The sequence below is a fragment of the Gallus gallus genome, chromosome 28 (assembly GCF_016699485.2).
Source record: "Gallus gallus isolate bGalGal1 chromosome 28, bGalGal1.mat.broiler.GRCg7b, whole genome shotgun sequence".
NCBI classification, from domain to species: domain Eukaryota; kingdom Metazoa; phylum Chordata; class Aves; order Galliformes; family Phasianidae; genus Gallus; species Gallus gallus.
In genome coordinates this window covers 4,577,643-4,602,882 of record NC_052559.1, presented here as the reverse complement: position 1 = coordinate 4,602,882, position 25,240 = coordinate 4,577,643, and the positions used below count along the sequence as shown (strand labels likewise).

General features: G+C 54.4%; 1 protein-coding gene across 4 annotated transcripts in view; it reads left to right on the top strand.

Annotated features, from left to right (window-relative positions):
• Window positions 1-3,462: 3,462 nt before the first annotated feature.
• The window catches only part of INSR (insulin receptor), a 38,358-nt gene continuing 16,580 nt past the window's right edge, over window positions 3,463-25,240 (top strand). Inside the window, exons 1-6 of one of the 4 annotated variants that reach the window (XM_001233398.7) lie at window positions 3,463-3,794; window positions 7,654-8,205; window positions 20,855-21,170; window positions 22,642-22,787; window positions 23,080-23,224; window positions 23,472-23,686. In XM_001233398.7, coding sequence (XP_001233399.3) covers window positions 3,719-3,794; window positions 7,654-8,205; window positions 20,855-21,170; window positions 22,642-22,787; window positions 23,080-23,224; window positions 23,472-23,686 — 1,450 coding nt within the window. In that variant the 5' untranslated portion in view covers window positions 3,463-3,718. Of the gene's footprint in view, window positions 7,406-7,653; window positions 8,206-20,854; window positions 21,171-22,641; window positions 22,788-23,079; window positions 23,225-23,471; window positions 23,687-25,240 lie in introns of all 4 variants that reach the window. The other 3 variants (XM_046904717.1, XM_040653800.2, XM_046904718.1) reach the window with 3 other exon arrangements.

Sequence of the window (25,240 nt, the reverse complement as noted above, 5' to 3'; positions counted from 1 at the left end):
TGTGCATAGAAATGGCATTCTGCAAACACTGTCGAGTGAGAATTGCTTAACTTCCCCAAAGCTTGGGCAATGGACGTGGGGAGATGTTTGTCAGACGCAGGGCTGGGCCCTGCTGTGCATGGCACCGCTTCCAGGCAGCAAGTGAAAGTAATGCCGCTGCTGCTGTGACACTGCTGTCAGCCTCAGGCCGTGTCAGGATGGTGAATGCGGCCTTCCTGAGCCTCACAGCAGCGACTGCGGGTTGGCCCGAGCGCGTCTGCCCCGCTGTGAGGCAGCTCTCACACCCAATGCTTTGTGTGAGCTGTGGAGTGGCGAAGAGTGCGTGGATGGAGGTCCCGTCCCACCGCTCACCACGTGCAGCTCCACCTCCCTTCCCATTGACTCCGCCATAAACCTGAAATGAAACCTCGGAATCAAAATCTTACGCAGTGACAAGCATGAAAGAAACATCAACTGTAATAATAGAGCAGATAGGAGCAGAAAGCAGCAATCAGAGCTGTCTGCCTACAGCAGAGCGCTGACGCCGTTCCCAGGCCTGGAGCGCAGTGCCGGCTGCTCCTCCTGCGGGCCGCGGTGCCGCTGGGCTGTGCTGCACGTTCCCATTGACCAGCAGTGACATTACGAACCATGGAGGCTCAATCAACGCCACCTGTCACATGAGACCACTGTGACATTTCTGGCACGGTTGCTACCTCTTAATAGATGGAAGTGGGAAGCTGCAGCAGCTAGTGAATAATGGATTAGATATGCTTGATTTGTAACATTTACAAAGAAAGGGTGTGTCTCCTAGCGACAGAACAAACTGCTTATCAAAGTGGGAACTGGGAGTTCTATGCTGTCCAAAACACAAAACATGAGATAAAGCAGCATAGAGCACAGGGTTACGGTCTGCTGAACTCTGCTACGCTGCCCGGAGGGGCCGTCCCTCCAATTCTGACCCAGGATTAGCAAAAAATGTGCATTAATTAATTAAAAAAAAAAAAAAACACAAACTGTAGATGAGAACTGGCACAGCCAGTTGGTTGCCTGGGGCACAGTGTGCGCATCGACGTATTACAGGGTGACGTGGCTGCAGCCACCGATTTGCACGTGGCTGCTGATACAGAACTGCACGCCTGCCAGCCGCGGTGCGCCCCGCGCGGGGGGTGGGAGCCGGAGCTCTGCAGTGCTGTGGGGCAGCAGTGGGGCTGGGATGTGGGTGGGCTGTGGGGCTGTGCACGGAACACGGTGGCCTGGGGTTGTACCCAGCGAGAGACATCTCGTTACTCTCTATCTGGGAAGGTTCGTGCTGAATTAAAGGAATGGAAAGCACACCCAACGTTGTGTCTGCCTCCGCGGCACCCAAACATCAGCCAGGACAAAAAGCTGGAGCTGAAATGGGCAGCGCTGCCATCTCCTGTGCTCCTCATCCTCCGCCATTTGCACCTCAAGCAAAGGCCGTGTTTGCTCACGTAACAAGGGGGTTATCTGCAAGGGCTGACCGTGCCTCCCGTTCCAGCAGCAGAAAGCTGAGGCTTCTGCCCACAGCACGGGAGGTGGTGGGCTTTGACCTCAGAGCGCCTTTGGGAGGACGGCGCTCACTTATTGGAGGTGGTGCGGATGGAAGGAAGGGTAGGAAAGGAGTTGGGTCACTGCGATGCGGAATATTTCATATTGGGAGATCTGGCAATAGTTCTGCGTGGCTCCAAACAGGATGAGGTGCGTTTCCCGAGGCTGTGCTGTGCTCAGTGCTGAGCAGTCCGTTCTGGAACCTTCTGGCCGCATCCTGCCCATGGTGCACAGCCTGAGCCGCTGCTGGCTGCAGCAGAAACTCCTCCATGTCCCCACAGGGCAGGAGGACGGATAACGGGCAACAAAATAAGGCAACCTTTGCTTTATTCCAAGCAGAACCGTCTCCTCTCCATGGGGTAACTCTTCACCTCAGCAACCAGGACCCGTTCCTAAGAAACCATAAAACATACCTGGAGAGGAGAGAGAACTGTTAATGCTTAAGGCAGGAGTTGTACTTCATATATCAGACCGATGGTTTTAGCAATGTTTCTTAAATTGGAAGTGAGAGAAGAGCACAAAGTGCAGCTCTTGGGAACAGGACCAGGAACACGCAGGGGCTCCGTTCCCTTCCTGGAGCCAACCCAACTGCCGTTGGGTTGTTGTGATGGCAAACGATGGCTGCAGAGCAGCGACCGCACGGGAAGGGCTGCACAGCGACGTTCCCAATCAGTAATTAGAAACTAAAGATGGTATTTTAGTGAAAGAGAAGAGAGCTGCAGCCTTCAATCCTCCCGTGCCGATCTGTAAGATGATATTATTATCACATGGAAAGCAATGAGAACGTGAGTAAGCAGAAGCAGGTTGCTATTACAGTCACATTATGAATTCCACGCAGCCCGAGCTCTGGGGATGACGTGTGGCTCTTTCTGCTCTATGCAGAGGCTCTGATGGGAGGCAGGCTGAGCTGCAAGCACGGAGCGCGGGGTTTTGCTGCCCGTTCCCACTCCTTCTGCCCTCCCTTCCTGCAGCGCCCCAAAGGGAGCGGAGTTCTGAGTGTGCCGCACACCCGTGGGTCGTCAACAGGAGCGCACATCTGAGCAAATGCTGAGAGCAGAGCTGGGGGTCACCGTGCCCACAGCGGCAGCTCTGCCGCCCCGCAGCGCGTCCTGCCGCAGCCATCACACGGGAAGGCAGCGCTGCTCACAGCCCTTCATCCCAACCTTCCAGCAAAGGCTACAAAGCGGCCGTTGCTGCCCAGGCAGCGCCGCAGCTGAGCTTGTTCGTGTGAAGCACCGCGAAGCAGGCCCCGTCCCACCGGGGGACATCACAGAGGGTCAGAGCGAGCTCCCCCACCACAGCCGGGCTCTCACCGGCCGCTCCTTCTGCCTTTCACAGCTACGGATCGCCCCGCGGCGCCCCTCCATACGGACAAACGGCACAAAGGCTGAGAGCGGTGCGACCGCTCCATGCGCGGCTCAGGGCCGGGGGCCGCCTGCGGCTCTATGGGGGCGCGCAGCGGTGAGCTGCGCAGAGCCGATGGAGGGGCAAAGATTCGGTGGAAGCTCTTTAGTGAGCGGGGCAGAATTAGAAGCGCTTCGTTCCCGAGTTTATGTAACTCCGCGTCTCGCAGAAACGGGTGACAGCAAACGCCTGAGAAAACTACTGGAAGTTGCCAGGAAACGCACGGCAATGGTTCGCACAACCACGCAGCGAAGGCGATGAAAAGAGGAGGAAAAGGACTCAAACGCTGCGTCCCTCCGCAGAAACCGCCCGGGCCGGGCTGTGCGCGGCTGCTCGGCGGCCAACGGAGCGGCACCGGGCCGCGCTCACGGCTGCGCTGCGCTCCGCTCCCGCCGCCCGCGGCCGCCCCCGCCCTCAGCGCAGCGCCCCGGCCCGGCAGGTGGAATCCGCCGCCGCGCCGCGCTCCTCCCCCGTCCCGTCCCGTCCCCTCCCGGCTCCGCGCCGCCTCTTGCCGCCGCCCGCTCGCAGCTGACGGGGGCAGCCCCTTGTTTACTGGGCAGGAGGCGGCCGCCCGCCCGGCCTGCGCTGGAGGGGCCGAGAGCCGCGTCCTGAGCCGCCGGGCCGGGCTCCGCAGAGCGGACCGCGGCCGTTCCGCGGGGCTCTTCCCGACGATGCGAACCCGAAGCCGGGCCCGGCCCCCGCGCCCGCCCCGCGGCCTCTGATTCGCCCCCGCCGGGACGCGCCGAGCGGCTCCAGCGACGCGGCCATGGGACCGAGAGCGGCGGCGGCGGCGGTCGTGGCGGTGGCCGCGGTGTTGGCGGCCTGCGGCGGCCGCGCCGAGAGTGAGTGCGGGCGGGGAGCGGGGGGGAGGGAGGGGGCGGCGGGGCCCGGGCTGCGGCTCCGCGCCGCGGCGGGGGGAGGCGGCCCCGGAGCGGAACCCTTTGTACCTCTGCACGGCGGGGCAGGGCCGGGCCTCGGGGCGGGCGGCGCGGCCTCCGGCGCGGGGCAGCGGGGCCCGGAGAGGAGGGGAGGTGCGGGTGACCTTCATCGCTCGGCTCGGCGCTTTCGGCCCCGGGTGGGTGGGAGGCGCGACGGCCGCCGCTCCGCGCCGCGGGTGTTCGGCGTTCCTCTGGGGCCGCGCCGGGAACGCGTTGGGCCGCCGCGCCGGACGGACCGGCGGGGCCTCCGCGGCGCTGCGCGGGGTCTGTTGGGGCCGCGCTGATCCGTCCGCCCGCGGGTACTGAGGGGGCGTTACGCTGCGCTGTGCGCTGCTCCGTGTTCGGCTCGGGCTGACGCGGGGCCCGTACGGGGCGACCCCGCAGGAGGAGCCGCGCTGAGGGCGGTTGGCGCTGAGCGGGGGGTTCTGAAGACGAATGCGTTCATTTGGAGAGCGCCGCGCAGGTGCCGGGCTGTCCCGCGGGCCGCTGTCGGCTTTCCCACCGCGAAGGGCAGCGGTGCGGGAACGGCTCCAAATCCACACGGCGCAGCGATGGGCATTTCGGAAACGTCGGTGGCACTGTGAGCGCAAAGCACGGAACGCAGCGCTCCGTGGCAGCCCGGCTTCTCCCCGCTGTGCGCTTCGGAGCCCCGTGCCGTCCTCACGCCGAGGTTTGGCGTGGAAGCCGTAAAGGAGACCCCGAGAGCGGTGCAGCTCCACAGGGGCACAGCTGGCGTGCCCGGCCGTGCTGCCCGCACAGCAGCGGGGCTGGGTGGTGAATAGCCCTACTAACAAACACACACACAGCTCCAGCCCAGCAGGTACTGATTTGAAGGCGTTATCATTGATCATTGCTGCCGCACCGCAGCGCTGTGTTTATTTGCTTATTTAAAAGCTAATTCTGCTTTTTATTGCAAGTGTAAGAAGTGAACGGCTCGATGGTGTTCGCTGTATTGCTCCACAGTAGGCAAGGAAAACGTGCTGTACAATTATGGATGGGGAACGGGAGCGACACAGGAGGTGCAGAAGCAAAACCTGGGCTGGAATGTGTATCATTCGCACAGCACGAGCACTGCAGCGAAGAGCTCACAGCCCACTGCTGTGCTGAGGTCCCACCTCGAAGGCCCCGCGGTGGCCGCGATGTGTGTCTGCGTTCTGTGGTTTCGGGGGGTGCAGCACGAGGGCTGGGAGCTGACGTGTTGTTCCCTGAGCAGTGGAGCTCACGGAGGCTGCGTTCTGGGCAGTGTGTCCCACACGCAGCACTGTGTGCTCCATGATAACGCTGCTCCCCAGTGACGGTATTCTCCGGTCCTGCAGCCTCGCAGCAGCGTTTCTCACGGCCCGGACCTTTGTCTGCCCTCTGCGGAGGCAGTGGATGGTGCTGGGATTGTCCTCAGAACTGTGTGACGGCAGCACAGCGCCGTGCAGTGACCCCCATTGGGCTGTGTCTGTGTGGGGATCCCCTCAGCTGCTCTGTGTGCAGACCCAGAGGGGCTCATGGAGGTCCCAGGGTTTGCTCTGTGCGCTTTGATCACCTTGCAGTGTTCTTCCTGGGGGGGTGCAATGAAACTTGTCCATCACGATTAATTTATTTGGTTTTTTTTTTAAGTTACTTTATTCTGAGTAACCAGAGATGGAGGAGCAGCTCCTCTCTGGCAGCAAAGCCAGTCATTACTTCGCCTAAATCTGCTTCTCGTTGTCCTGGTAACAGTGAATGCACGGCTGACTGAGCAGCTGCGGTGTGCTCTGAGCTGCTGCGGGGTGGGATTCGGGCACGGGATGGGGCTGAGAAGCAGGTTTGGCTTCACGTGGCGATGGCTCCTTGTCCTGGGAGCTGGAGGTGTGGGAGAGGAGTGTGGGAGCTGTGGGTGATGCTCAGCACATAAAAACTAACCTGAAGTAGACAATGAAAAACGTACCTTAAATGTGATTCTCTCTAAAGGTGGAAAAATCCGGCTGGAACATGTAAATCTTCATAGGCTGACCACGCCAGCGCCTTTTATTCAACTGTTTGTTTCAGAAACAGAGCTGTGATGTGCTCTGAGTGCCGCGGGGGTCTCAGTGTGGGTGGGGGTCTCAGTGCATGTGGGGGCACAGAGCAGCACTGCCATCACACGGCTCTGGGAGCGGCGGCGCAGGGACCCCATGGGCTGCTCCCCACTGCCGGCTGTGGTATGGGGGGTGCTGGGGAGCAGTCCCTGTGCCTTCCCCGCTCCCGGTCCATGCGTGGCTGGAAGGCAGTTTGTTCTCCCGGTCTCCTTCAGGTCTGTGGAGCTCTTCCACCTGGCACCGGCTGAGCAGTGATTACGTTCCTCTTCCTCGAGTGAATGTCAGGAGCTCGTTAGAGGCCGCAGCACAGTGTCACTTCTCAGCACAGGCAGATTGTTGGGTTCAGAATCGGAGACAAACGTGCTGATTTTAATTGTCACCAAACCCAGCCTTGATGCGCTGATGAAATTTCTCCTAGGTCTTCTTCTGCCCCTTCCAACCCAACCCATTCTGCCGTTCCGTGATGCTCTGTGTGCCCCGACTTCTCATCCAGGGGCATTTCTGAGGCTGTGTCGCTGTGCCAGCAGCCCCGTTGGGCAGGACGTTGTCTGGCTCCTATAGCAGCGCTGCCAGTTTTACTCTGTTTTTTTTATTGCAGTTGAGCAAAGTTTTAAACAATCATTGGGACGTTTGCATAAAACGTATTTTTAACTCACGCAGCGGTGGCCTTTGGAGCACCCGCGGGGAGCGACAGTCAGAGCTGTCCGACGTCTGCATGTACCTTCATTTCATAAGGCTTGGTTATTGCAGGCTGACTTCTCGAAACTTACTTTTACAGTCGGTGGTCTGTATATACAGTGAGCAAAAAAGGTAAATATCCTGCACCGTTAACTCTCAACGGGAGGATGTGTGTGCACGGGGCAGTCCCAGCTGTAGGCAGAGAGTCCCTGCAGGGGATGCAGTCCTTGTGTTTGGCTTTTGGAGTGTCATCGTTGGGGCACATCACAGCCACGGTGCTCTGGTTTCCCCACCTGTGGTCACTGTCCCCCCTCCCCATCCCCTCTCTCTGGATGCTCGGGTCGCTGCCCCCCCTGCTCTGTTGCTCCCCCATCTCCTCGGTGGGCCGTGCTGGGCAGGGCAGGGAGATCTGCAACCCTTAGAAATCAGTAACAGAGGGGGTCCCAGGGAAGCGCCGAATCTGAAAATAATGCCTCGGGCGAAGGCTGCTGACGCAGTCAACCATTCCTGCCTGCTGGGCAGGACTGCAGCCCGTATTCCTTCACGTGTATTTCCAGTTCTTTCCCTCTCTTCCGAGTGCTGCCATGTTCTCCCCATTACTCCCTTCCTATCTTCCCTTCCCCGCCACCGTTCCCAGTGCCCCCCCAGCACTAATTGCACAATGCAGTGAGGCGGTTGTGTCGCTGGCAACTATCTAAAGAAAACAGACTGTGTTGCATGGACACCTCCACGTCGGTAAACGCCGAGTGACGTCCGAGGCCCGGCGCTGCCTTTCCAGTCGTGGTGGAGGTAACATCCACAGCTCAAGATGGCAGCAAGTTATGAAATCCCCATTCAGTTGTGTTTTGTAATCGTATACCAGGGAGTGTTCCCAACTCTATTTCTTAACGCTCGGAGCGTGCTTTGTCGCACAGGACCCGTCTGTGTAGTCTGCATGCAGCTGTATTTTATGATACGGTTGGAAAAATGGGTGTATTTAGCGAGCTAACAGTCACCTTTATAAGAACAAATAAGCAGCATTGTTCTCTGCCTTCCAGTTTGCAGAAGCATGGACATCCGCAACAACCTGACCCGGCTGAGCCTGCTGGAGAACTGCACGGTGATTGAGGGCCACCTGCAAATACTGCTCATGTTCAAAACCAAGCCCGAAGATTTCCGCGAGCTCAGCTTCCCCAAACTGACTATGATTACAGACTATTTGCTCCTGTTCCGTGTGTACGGCCTGGAGAGCTTAAAGGGCCTCTTCCCCAACCTCACGGTGATCCGAGGAACCCACCTGTTCTTTAACTACGCGTTGGTCATCTTTGAGATGGTTCACCTGAAGGAGATCGGCCTCTACAACCTGATGAACATCACGCGCGGCGCCGTGCGCATCGAGAAGAACAACGAGCTGTGCTACCTGTCCACCATCGACTGGTCGAGGATTTTGGACTCCGTCGAGGACAACTACATCATCGCCAACAAGGATGACAAGGAGGAGTGTGGAGATGTGTGTCCAGGAACCGTGAAAGGGAAAAGCAACTGCCCGCCCACCGTCATCAACGGTATCTTCATCGAGCGCTGCTGGACCCACGACCGCTGCCAGAGAGGTGGGTGGGCTGCAGGGCAGCCGAGGGGCCCCCGTCAGCCATTATCCATCCGTGTGAATAATGAGCCCAGAAGTGCCAGGTTTGGGTTCCCTGGGAAGTCAGGGGCTGCCCGGAGCTCCCAGCTGTGCTCTCTGGGTGTAGCTGTTGTCTGTGTAATACTATTGGGAATTTTTGGGGGGCTTGGCTATGGGATTAAAAGTCCGGGTTGGTTGAAAGGCGGAAACAGAGCGGCAGGGAAAGGTCCTATGGAATAAAGCTGAGTCCGGGAGGACGCAAAGACGCTTTTACTGAAACCTCCCTGCCATAAAAAGGTGTGAGATGGGCGGCGGGTGAGCGGTGTTTGCACACAGCTGGGAGTCGGTCTGCTGGAGAAGGGGAGGGCAGGGAGCGGAGGTGTGCGCAGCGGCCATCCCAGCCCCCAGACTCCAGTTCTCAGTGTCCTTAGGGTGGCTTTGAACTTCATCCAGGTTTGTTTCTTCCAAACTTGAAGCTGACCTCAATTTTGGTTGTAATTATATGTTTGGTCTGATTTATGTTAAGTCCGCCCGACAAGAAGCACAGTGAATTGAGGTAAAAGTGACACAGTCGGAGCTGCCTGTCTCCTCGGCGGTGGAGCATCCAAATGAAGCAGTGTGTCCTAAGACGAAATTAGGAAACTTGCGGGCTGAGGAGAATTTCTTGCCAAGCTTTAAAGGGCAGCTCTGAGTGCTGAGTGCCAGATTGCAGAAGGAATTCCTAGCAGCATGCATAAACTAATGAAATTAATGTGGTTTCCCCTCTGCTCCTCCTCACCCCAAATTGTCTCGCTTCCTTTTAAAGAGAGTGGTTGTTTTTTATTGCTGGAATAACAGGCTTTGAGCGAGATCGTGCGAAAGTCCGTGTGCGTTTCTCCTCTGAAAGGAAACGTAGGGTTATAAAGCGTTGTAGTTGGGAGGCTCTTCTGGTATCCGGTCGTTATCAGCAGCACACCTGGTTTGCTGTGCGCTCCTGGTCTGCCTTCTGCTGTTTCCCAGGGTTAGAGGTGGAACTGAAGCAGTTTCCTGTGGCTAGAGTGCTCGTCAGCCCTCATTCCTGTGAGTTTGGGGGCTGTGCTGCAGCAGACTGGAACGTGTGGCTTTCTGCTTTACATGACTCCACGAAGCCTGTAGGAATTCAGCATTGTACCTCTCAGAGCTCTCAGCTCAGCGCGGTGTCCCGGGGGATGCCAGGCATTGCCCTGCGCTCCCTTACTGAGGGGAGCCGACCTGATGCGTCCGTATGGTCAGAATTTGAGCTCTGAATTTTGGGAATGGCTTCAGCTGTAACTCTGTGCCAATCCTCCATTCGGTTCTCTGTGCTCCTTGTAGAAAAATGGGGCAGTGACACCGCAATGCCTTTTGGCTGCAATGGACGGATGATTCAAAGCACCTGAACGCGTCTCACCTGGCTTTGTTGGGGATGCTGCTTGGTGCTCTCAGTGGCAGCTGGTGCTCATGGGGAGGTGGCGCTTGTTCTGCTCTGTTCCACCTGCCTTTGTTGTAACTGTTTTTGAGCACTGATTCAGACTTTGTTTTGTCTTCCTTTGTAATGGCCCTTAGACTTCCCCCACTGACGCCCTGTGCTGCAGTAGCCATGGTAGAGGCTGTGGTATTTATTTAGGGACTCTGTTGGTGGAATTGCTGCATTCCCTGTTCTTTGCCAGCCATAACGTACCCTTCATGCATGTAATTGCTTTGTCACAATTATTATAAGCTCGCGGCAGTCATACTTTCTCTTTCCTTTGCCTAAAGAGCTTCGCAGCGACACTCAGGACTGAGAGCGTCGATGTGATCCAATCTCACTCTGCACTCAGGCAGCTCATTTTGGCGTCTCAGCGCCGAATGCTGCAGCCCCCAGCATCCCCTGGCCCGGCCCTGCCCGTTGTGTCCGTGTCCCTCTGCTGCTCCTCGTGCATCTCTGGCATTTCTCCCTTTCGGCCACTTCCCATCTCCCATTTAACTGCAGCACCGACTGAGTCACAGCGTGCGGTTATCTCAGAGCTGTTCTCCCAGCCCTCGAATCGTACTGTGCAGCCCAGCGGTGTTTCAGTTGGTGATAACGCATTGGAGACAGCAAAGCAGATCTCCTTGCAGACGTGGGAGCTCGGGCAGCACGTGGAGGAGCCGAAGGAATCTGTAGGCAGCTGTGTGCTTTGGGACGGCCAGTTGGTGATGGGGGGAACCCAGGAGGGAATACAGCAGCGTGCGTCGCTCAGGATGTGCTTCCCCAGAATCATCCTTTCCTTTTTTCTGCATCGCTCACATTGGTGTGAAAAGCGAAAAGCAGCTCAGCTGAGGCCAACTCATGTTGTATTTTGGGTAGGAAGGGAGAGAAATATGCAGTCGGTTTGGAATTTGGGTCTAGCCTTGTGCAGCCTGTGGCAGCCAAGGGCTGTGCCTCTTCGGGAGGTTTCCTATCTTTTCAGCCCACGTTTTTATAAGCGTTTTTTATGTTTTTAACACATATGTACTTATTTTCATTGCTGTAGAAATTGAGTTCTCAGCTCAGCGCGGAGCGTCTCTGCTGAGGAATCCAGACAAGAGAAATGCTGGAAATGCCACGTCCCAGCCCTCGCTTCAGATCTGCCAAACATGATTTTCATATTTTGCATTTTTTTTTTTTTTTGCTTTTTTTTCTCAAAGCAGTAAGAGCTCTGTGTGTCAGTCACTGCTCTCACGGAAGGAACAGTTCCCACTGAAATAGGGTTTCCTGCCAGTTCCCTCTGCACTCAGTCCTCTGTCCGTACGTAATTCGAGGCAGTCCGATGTTTTCAGCAGCCCCTGCTCCGACCTTCTCCTCGTGTGCTGGGTCATCCAGAGGTGGAGGAAGGTAACGGGAAGGAAAAGCAGAGCGGCTGAGTAGAACTGCACAGGAAAAGGATGTGTAATAGCAGACAGCCCCTCGGTGAGCATCGCAGGGCTGCGCTCCCGGGGTGGGAGAGCACGAATCCGAAATCCAGGGCGGTGTTCTTCCTGGAGCAAACGGTGACGTCCGACTTCTCCCATTCATCCTGAGCAAAACCTTTATCAGTTTCTGCCATCTTTGTGATGGTGGGACTTTGTGCTACCAGGGGTTGGAGCGTGGGCAATTTGGGGTTTGTATGTAGGCTTTTCACGTACATTTGTCTCTCTATGAATTAATGCAATCAGGAATTTGTTAACCTCGTTAAAAGGCGGTGGAAGGTACATGAAAGCGTTGGGGCCAGCTGAAGAAGAGGGTAGAATAGAGCAGGTAGAACTGAGAGCGTTTTGGAGTACTTGGCACGTAATGGAGCTGCTAAAGAGAGGCTCTGTATGAAGATAATGATGCTTGTCTGGATTTTTTAATGATGTGCAATCAGGTCTGGGGACTAAGGGTGCAGCCAGACCTCCCTTTCATTTTCCTGTGACCTATCCAGGAAAAATAATGGGGCAGGTGGGGGGCAGGTAGGGATCTGAAGGGCTGCTTTAGCAGCTTGCTTTGTTTCCTGGTTCAAACAGCACAACAAAGCGCTCCGACGAACGTTGCTCAGCCCAAAGTGTTTTTCAGCTGCTGAGAAACAGCACCGAGCGCCTCTCAGGGGTCTGTGCCAAAAGGAATGCTGAAAATACGGACATCTTCAAGGCAGGTTTGAATAATAAAGTTCAGAGGTGTGTGTGGGAAACGTTTTGTGATGTTTACTTAGGTAGAAATATTACTTAGCAACAGTTTCCTGTAATTTTTATGTGCTGGGAATTTCTGTAGCCATAAACTGTGCTTTACTGCCTTTCTATGGGAAAGGGGTCTCGGAGCACTGAGCCGACCGAGCCAACCCCAAGGGCAAGATATTTTTAAAGCTTCACACACAAAGAAATGTTTCCAGTCGCCACCACACGAAGTGGAAGTGCTCTTTTATTTCAGATCTGATAAGAACTGCCTTTTTTCTTCCAGCTCTGACAAATGCCAGATGGAAGTCGACACCCGATCATCTCTCTGGGGCGTCAGTTCCCATCCCTGCCAAGCGACAGCCTTAGGAAGTGTGTGTAGTGCTGGGGCTGTGGTGATGCCTCCGAATGGCTGCACGTCCCAAACTAATTCACTTGAGCTTATTGAGAGCCCTTAGGACATTGATGGGGTTCGGTGGTGTGGTGCAGCCCAGAGATGGGGGTAACACCAACAGACTGAGCTGGGCTCCATGGAAGACGCCCATGGTTGGGTTCTGAGGAGCAGAGGGGTTTTCTCTCAAGACTGGAACAGTGTTGATCTGTGCTGGGCTGAGCTGCCCCATTATTTCTGTCCCCTCCACCCTTCCCCACTCATGGAGGTGTTTAACCCCCTGTGTGCCACTGCTGACATGAGTGGCGTTTGGGGTTGGGTCAGCCCTCGGTGGCGGCTCGATGTCACTGTGATTTCCAGGCCTGGCACGCCAACGGTGCTCTGACACAACACTTATTTTTCCCACTTCACTTCACAGTACACCTCCAAGCGACTGTGTTTGCTTAAACCAGGGAACTTGCTGTAGCCCTCATCAGACAAAACGTGGAAGGCTGGCAGTGCTTGGCGGGCAGGTTTGTTGGAGATGCTGCTGTCTGGGCATGGCAGCAGAGGCAAAAAACCCGAGTTATAACTGGCTTAACCAGTGTTGGCAGCACACGTGGGTGTCCTGCAGATGGGGGAGAAGGGGATGGTTTCATTTCTGATCCCCGGGGCTGGGGGCAGTGAGCTCTGTGTGTCCCATGTGTGCCTCCGCTCACCTCTCCTCGTACAAACAGAGCAGCAATTCTTTATTTTAAATCTAAATCTTTCATTATGTGCTGAAAGGACGTCTTGTGGGAGGCGCTGCGATGGCCGGGAGCCGGTTGGGTCCGTACAAAGAGGTGTATTCAGGGTGTGTGAGAAGAGCAACTGAAAGCTGTCCCTTGGCAATGCTCTCTGAAGCATCTCTCTCTATCAGGAATTGTGTTTGACAGGGATTGCTGCTGTAAATAAATCTTGTGTTAAAAAACAACCAGAAATCATGCAAAGACGCACACAGGCAAAACCTGGCGGGTGTGAGCAGTGCAGGGGGTGTTTGTGGCTGAAAGCTGTGGGTGTTGGGGCCTCGGGGCAGTGGTGGGTGCAGTGGGTGCTGCTGTGTCCTGCAGGAAGCTGTGCTGACCCTTCTGTCTGCCTGTAACAATGGCTGGGTATGAGTTCAGTGCTCGTGCTTCCCAATTGTATCCTATTATTGTGTGCGAGTTCCTATCGGAGGGATGTGAATGAACTTGCTGGGATGTTTATGCTCCTTAATTAGTGCTGGGCTTCCAGGAATAAGGCAGTGTGAGTCTGCAGCCATCATGGGACAGCAGGGGCATCGGGAGCCGAGCGCCTGTCAGCACCTGCATTCCTAAACTCCATCAGGTGTCCGTGCTGTGTTACAGCAACACATGGGCTTCGGTGCTTGATGAGCAATAAAGATGTCCATTAAAATGAGAGGAGCAGGGAAGCACTTCCTGCCTGTTCTGCGAAACACATCAGTTGCGCTCTATGGGTAAAGAAAGTGTGAAGGCGATGATTGAATGGGCCTTGATTTTTCCTGGTCTGCAGTCTCCTCAGAGTGCCGTTGCGTTGGAATGGGGCTGCTGGCACTGCTGCTGTTGGTGCAGCCCCAGCGGGGCTGGGACCCCCCCGAGCACCCCAGGGAGCCTCAGTGTGCAGTGAGCCCATACAGCTGCTGGAACGAGGTCCCTCTGTCACGCATCACTTTGTTCCTGGGATACAACATGTGAGCTGTGCTGCTGAGGAGGGAGCAGCGTGGAGTGAGAGCTGCCTGAGATGCCGTAAGTGAAGCTCTGGGGCTGTCCTGGGCTGGCAGATGGGCTGTGTGGTGTCCGGAGAGCCCCTCAGAGCTGCCCCCACTGAACACCACTCACAGGAGCGGCTGCTCTGCACTGAGAACTGAAACCTCCCTGCTCTGCTTGAAAAAGGGATCTTTGTCTCAGGAGGAACTGATACGGCTGCAGGGGTTTTGTTAGGACAGTCCCACGTCACCTTCCTGGGCCAGAAGCTGCTCTGCGTGCCTTTTTTTGAGAGGACTCTTTCCACTGTAAGGTTATTTCCATACGTTTGTTCCCCTGCAGTAAGTGCCCCATTTATGGACCAGCAGGTGGCAAGGCTGACACTTACGGTATCAATTAAACTGGCTCTAAATAGTCCTAGTTGCTGTGAAGCGGACGATGCTGGTGGTGCTGGTAAGGCTCTGTCTGCCTCCACGGGGCTGGAGCTTTTCAGGGCTCCCAGCCCTGCTGACGGTGAGACCTGTGCTGCTTCCTTGCTGTTGAGTGAGCGGCCATCAGTCCCTCTGTGAGAGCCAACCACGTCAAAGGCACGTGAAATCCACCGAATTGCCAGGGTTCTGACAGCTGACCTTTGTCAGAAAGGAAGCAAGGTTGGAGATCTGGGTTTAATGTAACGTCAGCAGGTTTGGTTCCCCCGTTGTTCGCCTCTTTGTTGGGGTGGCACAACTGGTTTGGGATTAAATTCCTTCTGATTACAGCTTTCTCTTGCATAATTTACAGGGAGAAATAGATTTGTAGTCTCTAAGGATGGCTTGTGCAATATAGCTGTTGTTTTTTTTGTACCGATCTGTAGTCGTTTGTTTTCCCTTCGGGTTGTATTTGTGTCACTTTTTGTCACTTCTATCACATCTCCTTTGGGGCTTTGATGAGAGAAGCAGAAGCACGTGCTCTGTCGTTCCCAAACTATAGGGGACGTTGTAAGAATTCCTCAGGGGGGTGTGTGTGTGCTGGGTGGTGGTGTGGGCTGTGTGCTGTTTTACACTTAACTGCTGGAAAATGGGTTATTGGTACGCTGAAGATGACGAGGGCAAGTATAGTAAATCAAAATGTATTTCATAGGGAGGCCTCGGCTGCTTGGGACTGCAAGCAAACAGTATCTATTTCAGTACTGCTAAGTAAATTCTTATACCTAGAAATAAACTGTGGAGAGCATGCTTGCAGCTCTGGGCAAAGAGAGAAGGGTGTGTGGACAAGTGGACAGGAGCTGATGTGGCCAAAATGCCTTCAGTATGTGCAAGAACGTTGTATGGGTGCAGATAATTGATGCATTTGATCCTGAGTAATGGGACCCTTCCCACAGCACAGATCCCATTTTGGAAAAATGCTGTAGGTTCAGAGAAAGCCACGAAGCCTCTTAGGGCATGGGAAGCATGCTTGGGATGTAGGTGGAAATAGCCCCGCCAACGGGCGCTGCGGGAGGGTTCCCTGCAGCCATGGGACACGTGCTGCTTCACCTCCTGTGCCCATCCAGCCCTGGGCTGCCGGGAGGCAAAGTGGGGGCTCTGCAGGTTTTGTTCCTTCTTCCTCTCTGCCTCCTTTGCAGCACCTTCATCCTCAAGCACCACTTCAACCCCAGCGTCAGTGTTTACAATTTGTGAGTACGCCGTGGAATCTGTCCAGATTAAAATCTTAACCTCTGTCTGACATTTCTGCGTAGACCATTAGTTATCAGCTTAATCTCCTTGTGGTTAATCTTACACTTCCGCCCGCCGCGTTCCCTTTCTGTTGCGGACGGCTCCGCTCCGCTCTTTGCTCTGTGCTGTGTCCTGTCCACTATAAACCAGCACTTACTTTGTGTGCCCCGGTGGCATTTTGTGCACCTTTTCACAACCCACACCTCCACGCAGTCTTCCTTATCCCCACAAGCTGAATGTGGCAACTTAGCTTTCATTCTTTAGTGCCTTGTTTACTCCAACATCCTTGAGAAAAGCCGCTTTATGCCCCTCTTATCTTTCCAGAAGGCAAAGGTTGTAATTCTTCTGTGCTCACACCACTCCTTGTTTTCCAGACAGGCTCTAAGGTAGAAGCAGTAGCTTGCATTAGACCTGCGTTTGGGAAATGGAGGGCTTTGGCTGTCCCTGTGCGTGGAAGCACTGCTGCTCAGCTCCGTGTGGCCCATTTCTCAGTCTGTAAGGTGCCAACTCCTGTGCTCATCTCCTGGGGCTCATCATGGTTCAGCACTCAGCACTGAGGCACCAGTGCTTCGTTGTGGTCACAGCTGACAGCGAGGAAGGGAATGGAAGCGGAGACCTTTGGCTGTGTTGGCAGTAGGGAACCTCAGTCCTGGTGTGTTTGGGAGGGCCGTGGTGCCTCCCTCACTGTACTGCAGTGCGCCTGGGCTCTCAGCATGAGGAGAGGTTAAAGTAGAGGGGGATGTTTGCAAGATGCTGTATGTCGGGAAGAGTAACGCGTGGTTAAACATTAACAGGAAGCTCTCGTGAGGTTCCCAGGTGGCACGTCAACCATTGAGCGATAAAAGCTAATCCTTGGGTTGTAACGTGGGCTGAACTTTGAAGAACAACAACAAGGTGCGAGTGAAAACATGGGCAAAGGTTCGCAGAAAAATTCCCCCAAACCCTTTCAAAGATTCTGCTCCTGCTGTCCGTACAAATCCTCTGTTCTGTCGTGTTGGCCGAGGGCAGTACCAGCCGGCTGGCGCCCAGCCCACCATCACGCTGTCTCCTTCCCAGAGGCCGTAGGTTGCTGTTGGGATTGGGGCTGGGAACCTCACAGCCCCCAGGTACTGCAGGGACAGTGGGCTTCCTGATGTTGTTCAGCTGTAAGCCAAGAGCAGCGATGGTTGTGTTTAGTGAGAACTGGCTGGGGGCTCCAGGCTTTGCCTGGAGATGTGATGTCAGTTTGGGGCTGAAAAAGCAAAGCAGACAAGCAAGGATCCCTGCACAAAGCGTGCCTCTGACTGAACACAGAGCACAAGGAGCAAGCTCACTGCATGCCAGGGAGCGGCACAGCAGCGGTGCTGTGGGCACTGGGGGAGGTATTCACAACTCTCACTGTTGTCCCCACGTGCACTTTGTGACACTTGTTCTGCCCTTAATGGCGCTGCTGTTTTCAAATCAAACTCCGTGTTTGGCTGTTTTGATCTCAATTGCCAACTCAATTGCCACTTTAGCCAGGGTCCAGGAGTTGTTTTTACCTGCTCGTGGGTTCTGCTCGTTTGAGAGGTGCTGGAGGAGCAAAAACAGAGCTGCTCTTGAGCTGTGTTTTCATTTTATGTTTCAGCTTTGTTTCCCAGGTCTCATCAGAGAGAACTGCTTTGCTCTGAGATCATGGACTCATAAAGGTTGGAAAAGACCTCTAAGATCCCCACGCACAACGCACCCCTATGAGCACTGACCACATCCCTCGGTGCCACAGCTCCGCAGCTCCGGGCAGTCACCCCACCACCTCGGGGGGGCCCAGGCTGCTCGCTGCCATGCTGTGGGTGCTGGGGGGTCTTTGCTCCAAGTCCTGCACACCCAAGGAGGGGCTTTTGCTTCCCACTGAAAACAGCTGGGGTGGGAGGGGAGTGGGATGAGAACCTCAGGAGAGGACACAGAAGGATGTGGGCGCTGAGGTTGCAGTCAGCGTGGGGCCAGGCAGAGCTGCTCAGCCTGTCCCTGTATTTATTGTTATATACATCAAAAGGTGTGTATGTGCCTATTTAGAGACATGTATGAGTTCCTCGTGGTAAGTTTTCTGTATTCCTTGGCAAAAATGTATCAGTAAAATTCTCAATTTGGAAAAATCTCCGTGGGAATAACAGTGGTTTCCTACACAGTGCAAACAGCAGAAGGTCAGCGTGGAGGAGGGCGCTCCGCTCCTGTATCAGCACCGGAGCTCAGCCTGGTCCTGTCTCCATGCACCCACTTCTTCCCGCAGCCCCCATCCCCGGATGTCAGCCCCAAACCCCTCTATCTTTGCTGACCCGTGGTGGTGCTGGGATGTCCCGCTGTCCCTCAGGGCTCACCGGTGGCGCCGGTCCCGCTTGGAACATCTGAGCCATTCGCCGTGGCTTCATCCGAGCGCGTCTCTTAGGGAAGGGGCCGGAGGCAGCACAAGGCTTCTCTTATCCTTACTGATACGTGAGATAAGAGCTGTAATATTGTCCTGCAGAAACGTCAATGGGAAGCGTTTCCTTTGTGCTGTGGTAACGGCGTGTTGTTTTTGGAAGCTGCTATCTGTGGGAAGGGAGGCACCTGCAGTTAATTTTATCTGTTCCTGTGTGAGGACGGAGCTCCCGGCGCTCCCAGCACGGCTCAGGGGGTCGGGGCGTGATGTGCTGCCACCTCCTATTCCATAAATAACACTTCAGTTGGGGCTCTGAGGGCAAGGCCTTGGGTTTGCTTTGCGCAGTCGCTGCTGTCGGTGTGGGGCACAATTGGAGCCTCGGTGGGCTCCAATTAACAGCTCACAAATTGAGCTTAAAACCAGAAAGTCGTTTCATGGAGAAGAGCTGTGCTATAAGGCAATCCCGAACACCGCCGGGTGACTCACTGAATGGGGAGGTCTCGATGGCCGAGTTGGGTTGGCTTTGAGAAGCAGTCAAGTTAAGAAATGAATTGGTGTTCTATCTAATGTACTTCACAGATAACTTTATAGGGAGAATCCACGTGGGGTTTCAGTGCAGTCACTGTGCTGAGTGCTCACAGAACATTCTCTTGCTGGTGCTGTGTTAGCAGCAAGATGGAAACAAGACCTAACGCAGGTGCTTTTAACCACACCTCGATGTTCAAATGGTGTTAATTAGCCAGACAGCCCGGTGCTGATTGACTCTCCTGCTCAGGTCCCCTTGTGCTGGTTGTGCTCACAGTGCCGTGTGTTCCTCTCCCACCTGAGGCCCACAGGGGAGGGCCCTGCAGGTGGGAATTCCTTCGCGCTGACTCGGCTGCCTCCGTCTCCCTTTGCTGGGCCTCAGCCGTGCACAGAAGTGCCCGCCTGGATCTGCAGTCAGAAGGCTTTGCACCACACTTTGCATCCCAGGTCTGCAGAGTGCCCTCACTGCTGGTTAAACATTGATCCGCCCCGACCGACAGCGTGGGGCCTGCGCTCCCCCCGGCCCAGCATGGGTCTGCTGCCCTCCTCCTGTGCTGGGAGCGGAGCGATGCTGGGCAGGTTTCTCCGAGCTTCTCAGGTGCTCAGAAATTGCAGCGTGTCCCAATGTGTGTTTGGGTTTGAGAGGTGGTCTCTGGTCGGGTCTGTGCTGCCAAGCGTTTGCACAGAATAGTGACAGTGTGTGGAGCACATAATGGAGGGAATAGCAGCGTTGCCTTGGCTGCCCAGCTGTCTTTGGGCTGTCTTCTACACATCAGAGCTCTTTGAGCAGGAAAGAGAGAAAAGCATCCAGGATAACTGAAAAATAGTTTAGTTGTACCTTCTAAAAGCCTTCAGTTGAGAGTTTGGATGGTTTCTGCCCTGTGAATATGTGCAGCTGAGCTTAAAGATCTGTAAGTAAGCACAGCGCTTTGCAGATCAGTTTCCATTGCAAATGGAACTGCTGTGGCATGGGGAGGTGCTCTGTGTCACCCCGGGCTGTGCACTGGGGAGGAATTGCTCAGTCTGCTCCTTCCCCCCCATCAGCCATGAGATTTCATCCCACAATCAGAGCGTTTGATTGATGTTTTGGATGAAATTCTGGAATTTTCTGTCTGCGTCCTCCTGTTGCCAGTATCTCTAATAAGCTGCAGCCGTGACATCTGTTGCCAGACAGAGCTCCATCCACGGCCTCATACAGAGTGCAGAACCATCCTTTTGGAGGAAGCCTCTCGTTCTGTTTGGTCTGCTGCGAGGTTCCTCTGCAGGCTGCTTTCCTTGCCCGCTGCATTTCGATCCTTGGCCATTTCTAAGTGATGAGTTCACAAAACGAGACCAAGCGCTAGAGAAGGGTGAGAGCTTTGCATGAACAGTGAACTTGGAATGCCCTCCATGCTACGTCGGCACGGGCGGATCTGGGGGATGCACAGTGCAATACCTGCGGCGTGGCTGGTGGGGGAGCAGCAGATGTTCGGGGTCAGACCGACCTTAGGATGGAGTTCCGGATGCGGCCGGCTCCTATTTTTCGATGGATTCATTGTCTGCAATGAAGCAGAAGTTGCTCATCCGCACCGTCCCACCCGCTGCTGCTGTTTGCTCGGGGCTGGCGCCGGCTGCTCGACGCGCTCAGTTCTGCAGCCCTGCAGCCCTGCAGCACGGGCTTTGCTTCCCTGCTGCTCTGATGGGACCTCAGCAGCACGCAGTGCCACGGGACCGACACGCTGCGCTCCAACTGAGTGCTGGCACACGTCTGCCAGGAGTTAAAAATAACGCTGTAGTACATCAGTGTGGTTGGAGCCTCCCCAGAGTGAGCCCCTCCAGCACTGCGTGGAGGGGAAATGGGCCACGCACCCCACAGCCACGGGGTGGGTGGGGCTGTAGGGGAGAGGGGCTGCCAGGGGGGTGAAGTGTTACAGGGGAGAGGGTATACAGAGCAGAGGGGTGGCTCCTTTGCTCAGTCTGCATTCTTTTGAGGAAGGTTTGGAGATGCTTTATTTTGTTTCTTACTTTACATTTCATTTATTGTGGTCTGAGACCATAAAAAAAAAACTCAGTTTGCTTTTTTGGAAGATGAGTGTGAATGAAGTTTAAATGCCGGCACACCTCCAGGATGTTCTTCAGGTGTGGAATTTGGGATTGGGGAGTGGAGGTGCAGCAGTTGTGCACTCCGGGTCTGTCCCTTCGGAGGGAGCTGTGGGGTGGTGGGACGGTGCAGTCGCTGCTCGGGCTGTGCTGATCCCATCGCTGTGCTGATCCCATCACCGCGCTGCCCGCAGCACTCAGCTCTGTCCCTTCTCGCTCTGCAGTTTGCCCACCCGCCTGCAAGTCCCAGGGCTGCACGTCGGACGGGCAGTGCTGTCACAGTGAGTGCCTCGGGGACTGCACGGAGCCCAACAACGCGGAGCGCTGCGTGGCGTGCCGCAACTTCTACCTGGACGGGACGTGCGTGGAGACGTGCCCACCCGGGCACTACCGCTTCGAGGGCTGGCGCTGCGTCACCTTCAGCTTCTGCCAGGAGCTGCACAACAAGTGCAAGAGCGCCCGCGAGTCGGGCTGCCACGTCATCCACAACAACGAGTGTGTCCACGAGTGCCCATCGGGGTACATCATGAATTCCAGCAAGTAAGTGTGAGGCTGCAGGCGGGTGTTGGTGTGGTGGGGCGTCCTGTGCTTTCCTTCCATCTGGGTTTGGAGGATGTGTGGTCTGTGTCGAGACCAACATTCCGCTGTTTGTCTGTGACAGTTACCTGGTCTGCTTTAAGGTGATTTGCAAACTAATACCTTGCTAATTGAAGCCATTAGAAGCAGACAGGCTTACCTACTACGCACCAAGAGCTTCTTCTTGCCCTGCTTCATTTGGCCTCACTTGCTCACTGTCCAGTCTGGGAAAAAAAGTGGGAGAGGAAGGCTGGAAGAGAGGGAGGGGTGTCCTCAGGTCGGAGGGGTCCTCCTGTAACCAAAGGAGAGGTGGGAAATGGAGAACAGAGTGGCCTCAGCAGCCCTGCGTGCCTTCCCCCGCAGTCAGCCCTCGGAGCAGGAAGCCTTATTATTGAGCAGGACGGGGAGAAGTTGTGTCTCATCAAGAGAGCACAGCACGTTTGGATTGGGCTGTTCTTAGAATGGCTGTCCCTCATCCCCGTAATTATTTTGATTGAGCAGGTTCAGGTTGTGCCAGACAGAAATGGACAAACAACCGTAGCACGAGCCAAAGCAGGGAGCAGCCGTTCCACTTGTTCCCAGGTTTTTTCAGCTAAGAAATTATGTAATTGATGTTGCTGAGCTGTATGTCGCTGAAAACTTCGGTGTTTGTCCCACAATAGCATTATATATTGAGATGAGTCAGATTTCCTATGAATATTGCTAGCTTTGTGCTCACATGCATTTGCTCCTGCCGTAACGGTTTCGGGGAATTCACTCTAGCAGGACTTTGTGTTCTGTTTCCTCTTTTGCTTTTCGAAAGAATGATCCAGCAGCCCCCAAAGTAGATATGCTGTTGTGCAGCAGCAGCCATCTGCTCTCTCCTGCGCCTGTTCCAGGCTGCTGGCAGTGGGACTCCCAGCACTGGGCTTTTCCTGGAGCATTTATTTCTCCAAACAAGTTGGAAACACATTCTTGTGGTGTTATGACCAGGGCAAGCAGTCATCTTTCTTGCTGCCATTTAAGAAGTGTTTCCCCAGAGCACAAAGCACGTGTTGCTTGCCTTTTTCAATACAACCTCATGTGCAGTCCTTAATCAGAGTGTTCCCAGATGAGCAGCCAGCTCTGCTCGTTGGTTCGTGCTCTGCGATGGGAGAGCAGGCATTGGGTTTCTTGGTCTGGAGGCCCCGGGTAGGGGTAGCACTGTATGGCATCCTGGTGGCCAGGCCACTCAGAATGGAGTTCAAAATGTGGAAATGATGATTTTAAGAATAATGAGCAGTTATTTGGGGTTCCCCGGGGCCTCGTGTTGCACACCTTGAGTGAATCCCATGGCGTGCTGTCAGGATGGTTCTGCTTTGAGTTTATTACTCTGCTTTGGAGAGCTGCTGGAGATGTCCCAGAGTTCATTCTTCAAAGAGTATCTCACCTGCGTTCTTTACTCTGTGTTTTTCAGTTTGCACTGCACTCCCTGTGCAGGGCCCTGTCCAAAGGTTTGTGACTATGGGAAAGAGAAGACTATCGATTCGGTGACGTCGGCACAGGAGCTCCGTGGCTGCACAGTTGTTAATGGGAGCTTGGTTATAAATATCCGTGGAGGAAGTAAGTGGTGCATGAGTGAGGGTGTGGGGAGCACTGGATGTGAGGTTGCTGAATATGACACCATCCATGACCTGGGGCGTTGCTTTCTTGCTTTGACCACTTTGAAGCTGAGAGAGAAATAACAGCAAAGCAAAGGTTCCTCTCATGATCACGAGGGGTTTTTTTGCTGAGTGATTTTTGTAAGGTCTTTTGGATTTACACGGAGCAGTTCCAGTCCATCTCTTTGGGCTCTGATATCAGTGTTCCCCCCTTCGTTATCAGAAAACTAAAACCAATGTTTTCCTGTCCCCAGATAACATAGCAGCTGAGCTGGAAGCGAATCTTGGCCTGATAGAAGAAATCTCAGGTTACCTAAAAATCCGCCGGTCGTATGCCTTGGTTTCTCTTTCTTTTTTCCGTAAACTGCATCTGATCAGAGGAGAAACGTTAGAAGCTGGGTGAGTTCTGTCAAAGAGATCTGATTTTACTGCTTTGAAGCATCAGGAGTGCCCGCCCTGTCAGGGCGATTTGTACTGATAAACAATGCCTGTGTTATTTATAAACATTCCCCTGCCCGTGGATTGTGGCCTACCAGGGAGGACAGTTTGCATTTGTTTTTATGTGGCATCTGGGGCGGGGGTGGCACGTGGGGAAGGGCAGTCAGTGGATCCCCTACCAACACACATCTTCCTTCTCTGCTTTCAGAAATTACTCATTTTATGCCTTGGACAACCAGAATCTTCGCCAGCTCTGGGACTGGAGTAAACACAACCTCACGATAGCACGAGGCAAACTCTTCTTCCATTACAATCCCAAACTGTGTTTGTCAGAAATCCACAAGATGGAGGAGATCTCTGGGACTAAGGGGCGTCAGGAGAGGAACGACATAGCCCTGAAGACAAACGGTGACCAAGCCTCATGTAAGGAACTTTCAGAATGCATTGGCGCTCGGATCATTTTCCTTTCCCTCTCTCTTTGCTAACCTCATGCTCTTAACGCCCTCAGCCTAGCGTGTGATTTTTGTCCAGGGACTGTCCTTGTCCTTTTGGTAAAGCACCAGGCATGTGACTGGCCACTTGCTTGTACGCTGCAGGGACGCTGTCGGCGTGCCATGAGTAAAGCACTCCTGGGTGCTGCCCCTGGCCAGGAGCCCGCGTTGCCAGCTTTGGACCTCAGAAGTTTTCTCTCTGTGTGCTCAGCTGTGAGATTTTCAGGACTGAGCGCATTGTTGTGTCTCTTTGAAGAGCTGAGCACAACATAGCCTCAGTCCAAACCAGGACCCTGTGTTACTGCCGAGCACCCAGCTAATTGTCATCATCTTCTTTTCCTACGTCATGAGGTGGCTTAGGAACACAGAATAAACAGTGTGGAGGAGCTGGGTTTTCACCATCCCTGGAGCCATCTGAGGGAGTTGCTATGACAACTCTCAGAAATTTTCTCCACAATTTTTTTATGCTTTTCAGAGCATTTTTAAGGTTTTTAAGCTAACAGTTTCCTTCAGTGACAGCAGTAACCCAATGCCTGTATTGGCACGGCTGAAGAGCAGAGGGGCACTGGAACTTGGTACTCTAACTGAAGGCACGCCACTGAAGGTGTAGTTGTGTAGTCACGTATTTTGACAGCAGTGCTGCCATAAGTATATCCCTCCCGCACTCCCAGCCCTGCTGTTTGTTCCCATTCTGCGCCACATGCAATCCCCATTCCCTGTGAACCAGATCAAGGAGGTAATCTGGGGTAAAAATCGGCCATTTCTGCTTTGTTGTTCTTGTCTTTGTTGCATCTCTGCTCTGATTTGTTGTGTAGCCTCACACAGTTTTAACGCACGCAGGAATAGGATGAAGGGCAGGATGGTGCAGGATCAGTGAGGTTGGAAGAGACCACTGAGGGCATCTGTTCCAACCACGAGGTGCTGATGCACATATTGCCACTAAAACCCCCAGCATCTGTTAAGCTGTGGTTTCAGTTCCTTACTCTCTTCACAGCTTGCATGCCTCCATCATCCCATGGCTGCACTGTTTCTCTGCATTTGGTGACAGCGCTGCTTCAATTCTGTGTTAGTGAACAAATGTAACAATTGCAGATCTTTCAGCTGAATCGTTTTCCTGATCTGGTTTGCCACATATCAACACATGCAGTGTGTTGGGGAGTGAGGAGTATAATGACTGCCTACCTAAAAACTGCAAAAACACGCATTGAGCCACAGCCTCAGGGCTATCGGAGCCCTGCTTGGGCAGAGCGAAGGCAGCACAAGGAGTGAGCTGTCTGAAAAGGTCATCTCCTCCCTTGAGACAGTGGCGAGGCCTTCCCACACTGGGGATGAGGCTGGATTTGGGGTTCAGGTCCAGCTCTCCTGTGGCATTGCAGCTCCCAGGCTGGCTGGTTGCTTTGTGCTGAAGGCAGCTGGACCACACGGTCACATTTCTCTGCGCCAGCTTTAACCCTGCCTTGCTGTGCTGCTCTCCGTGCCTCACCTC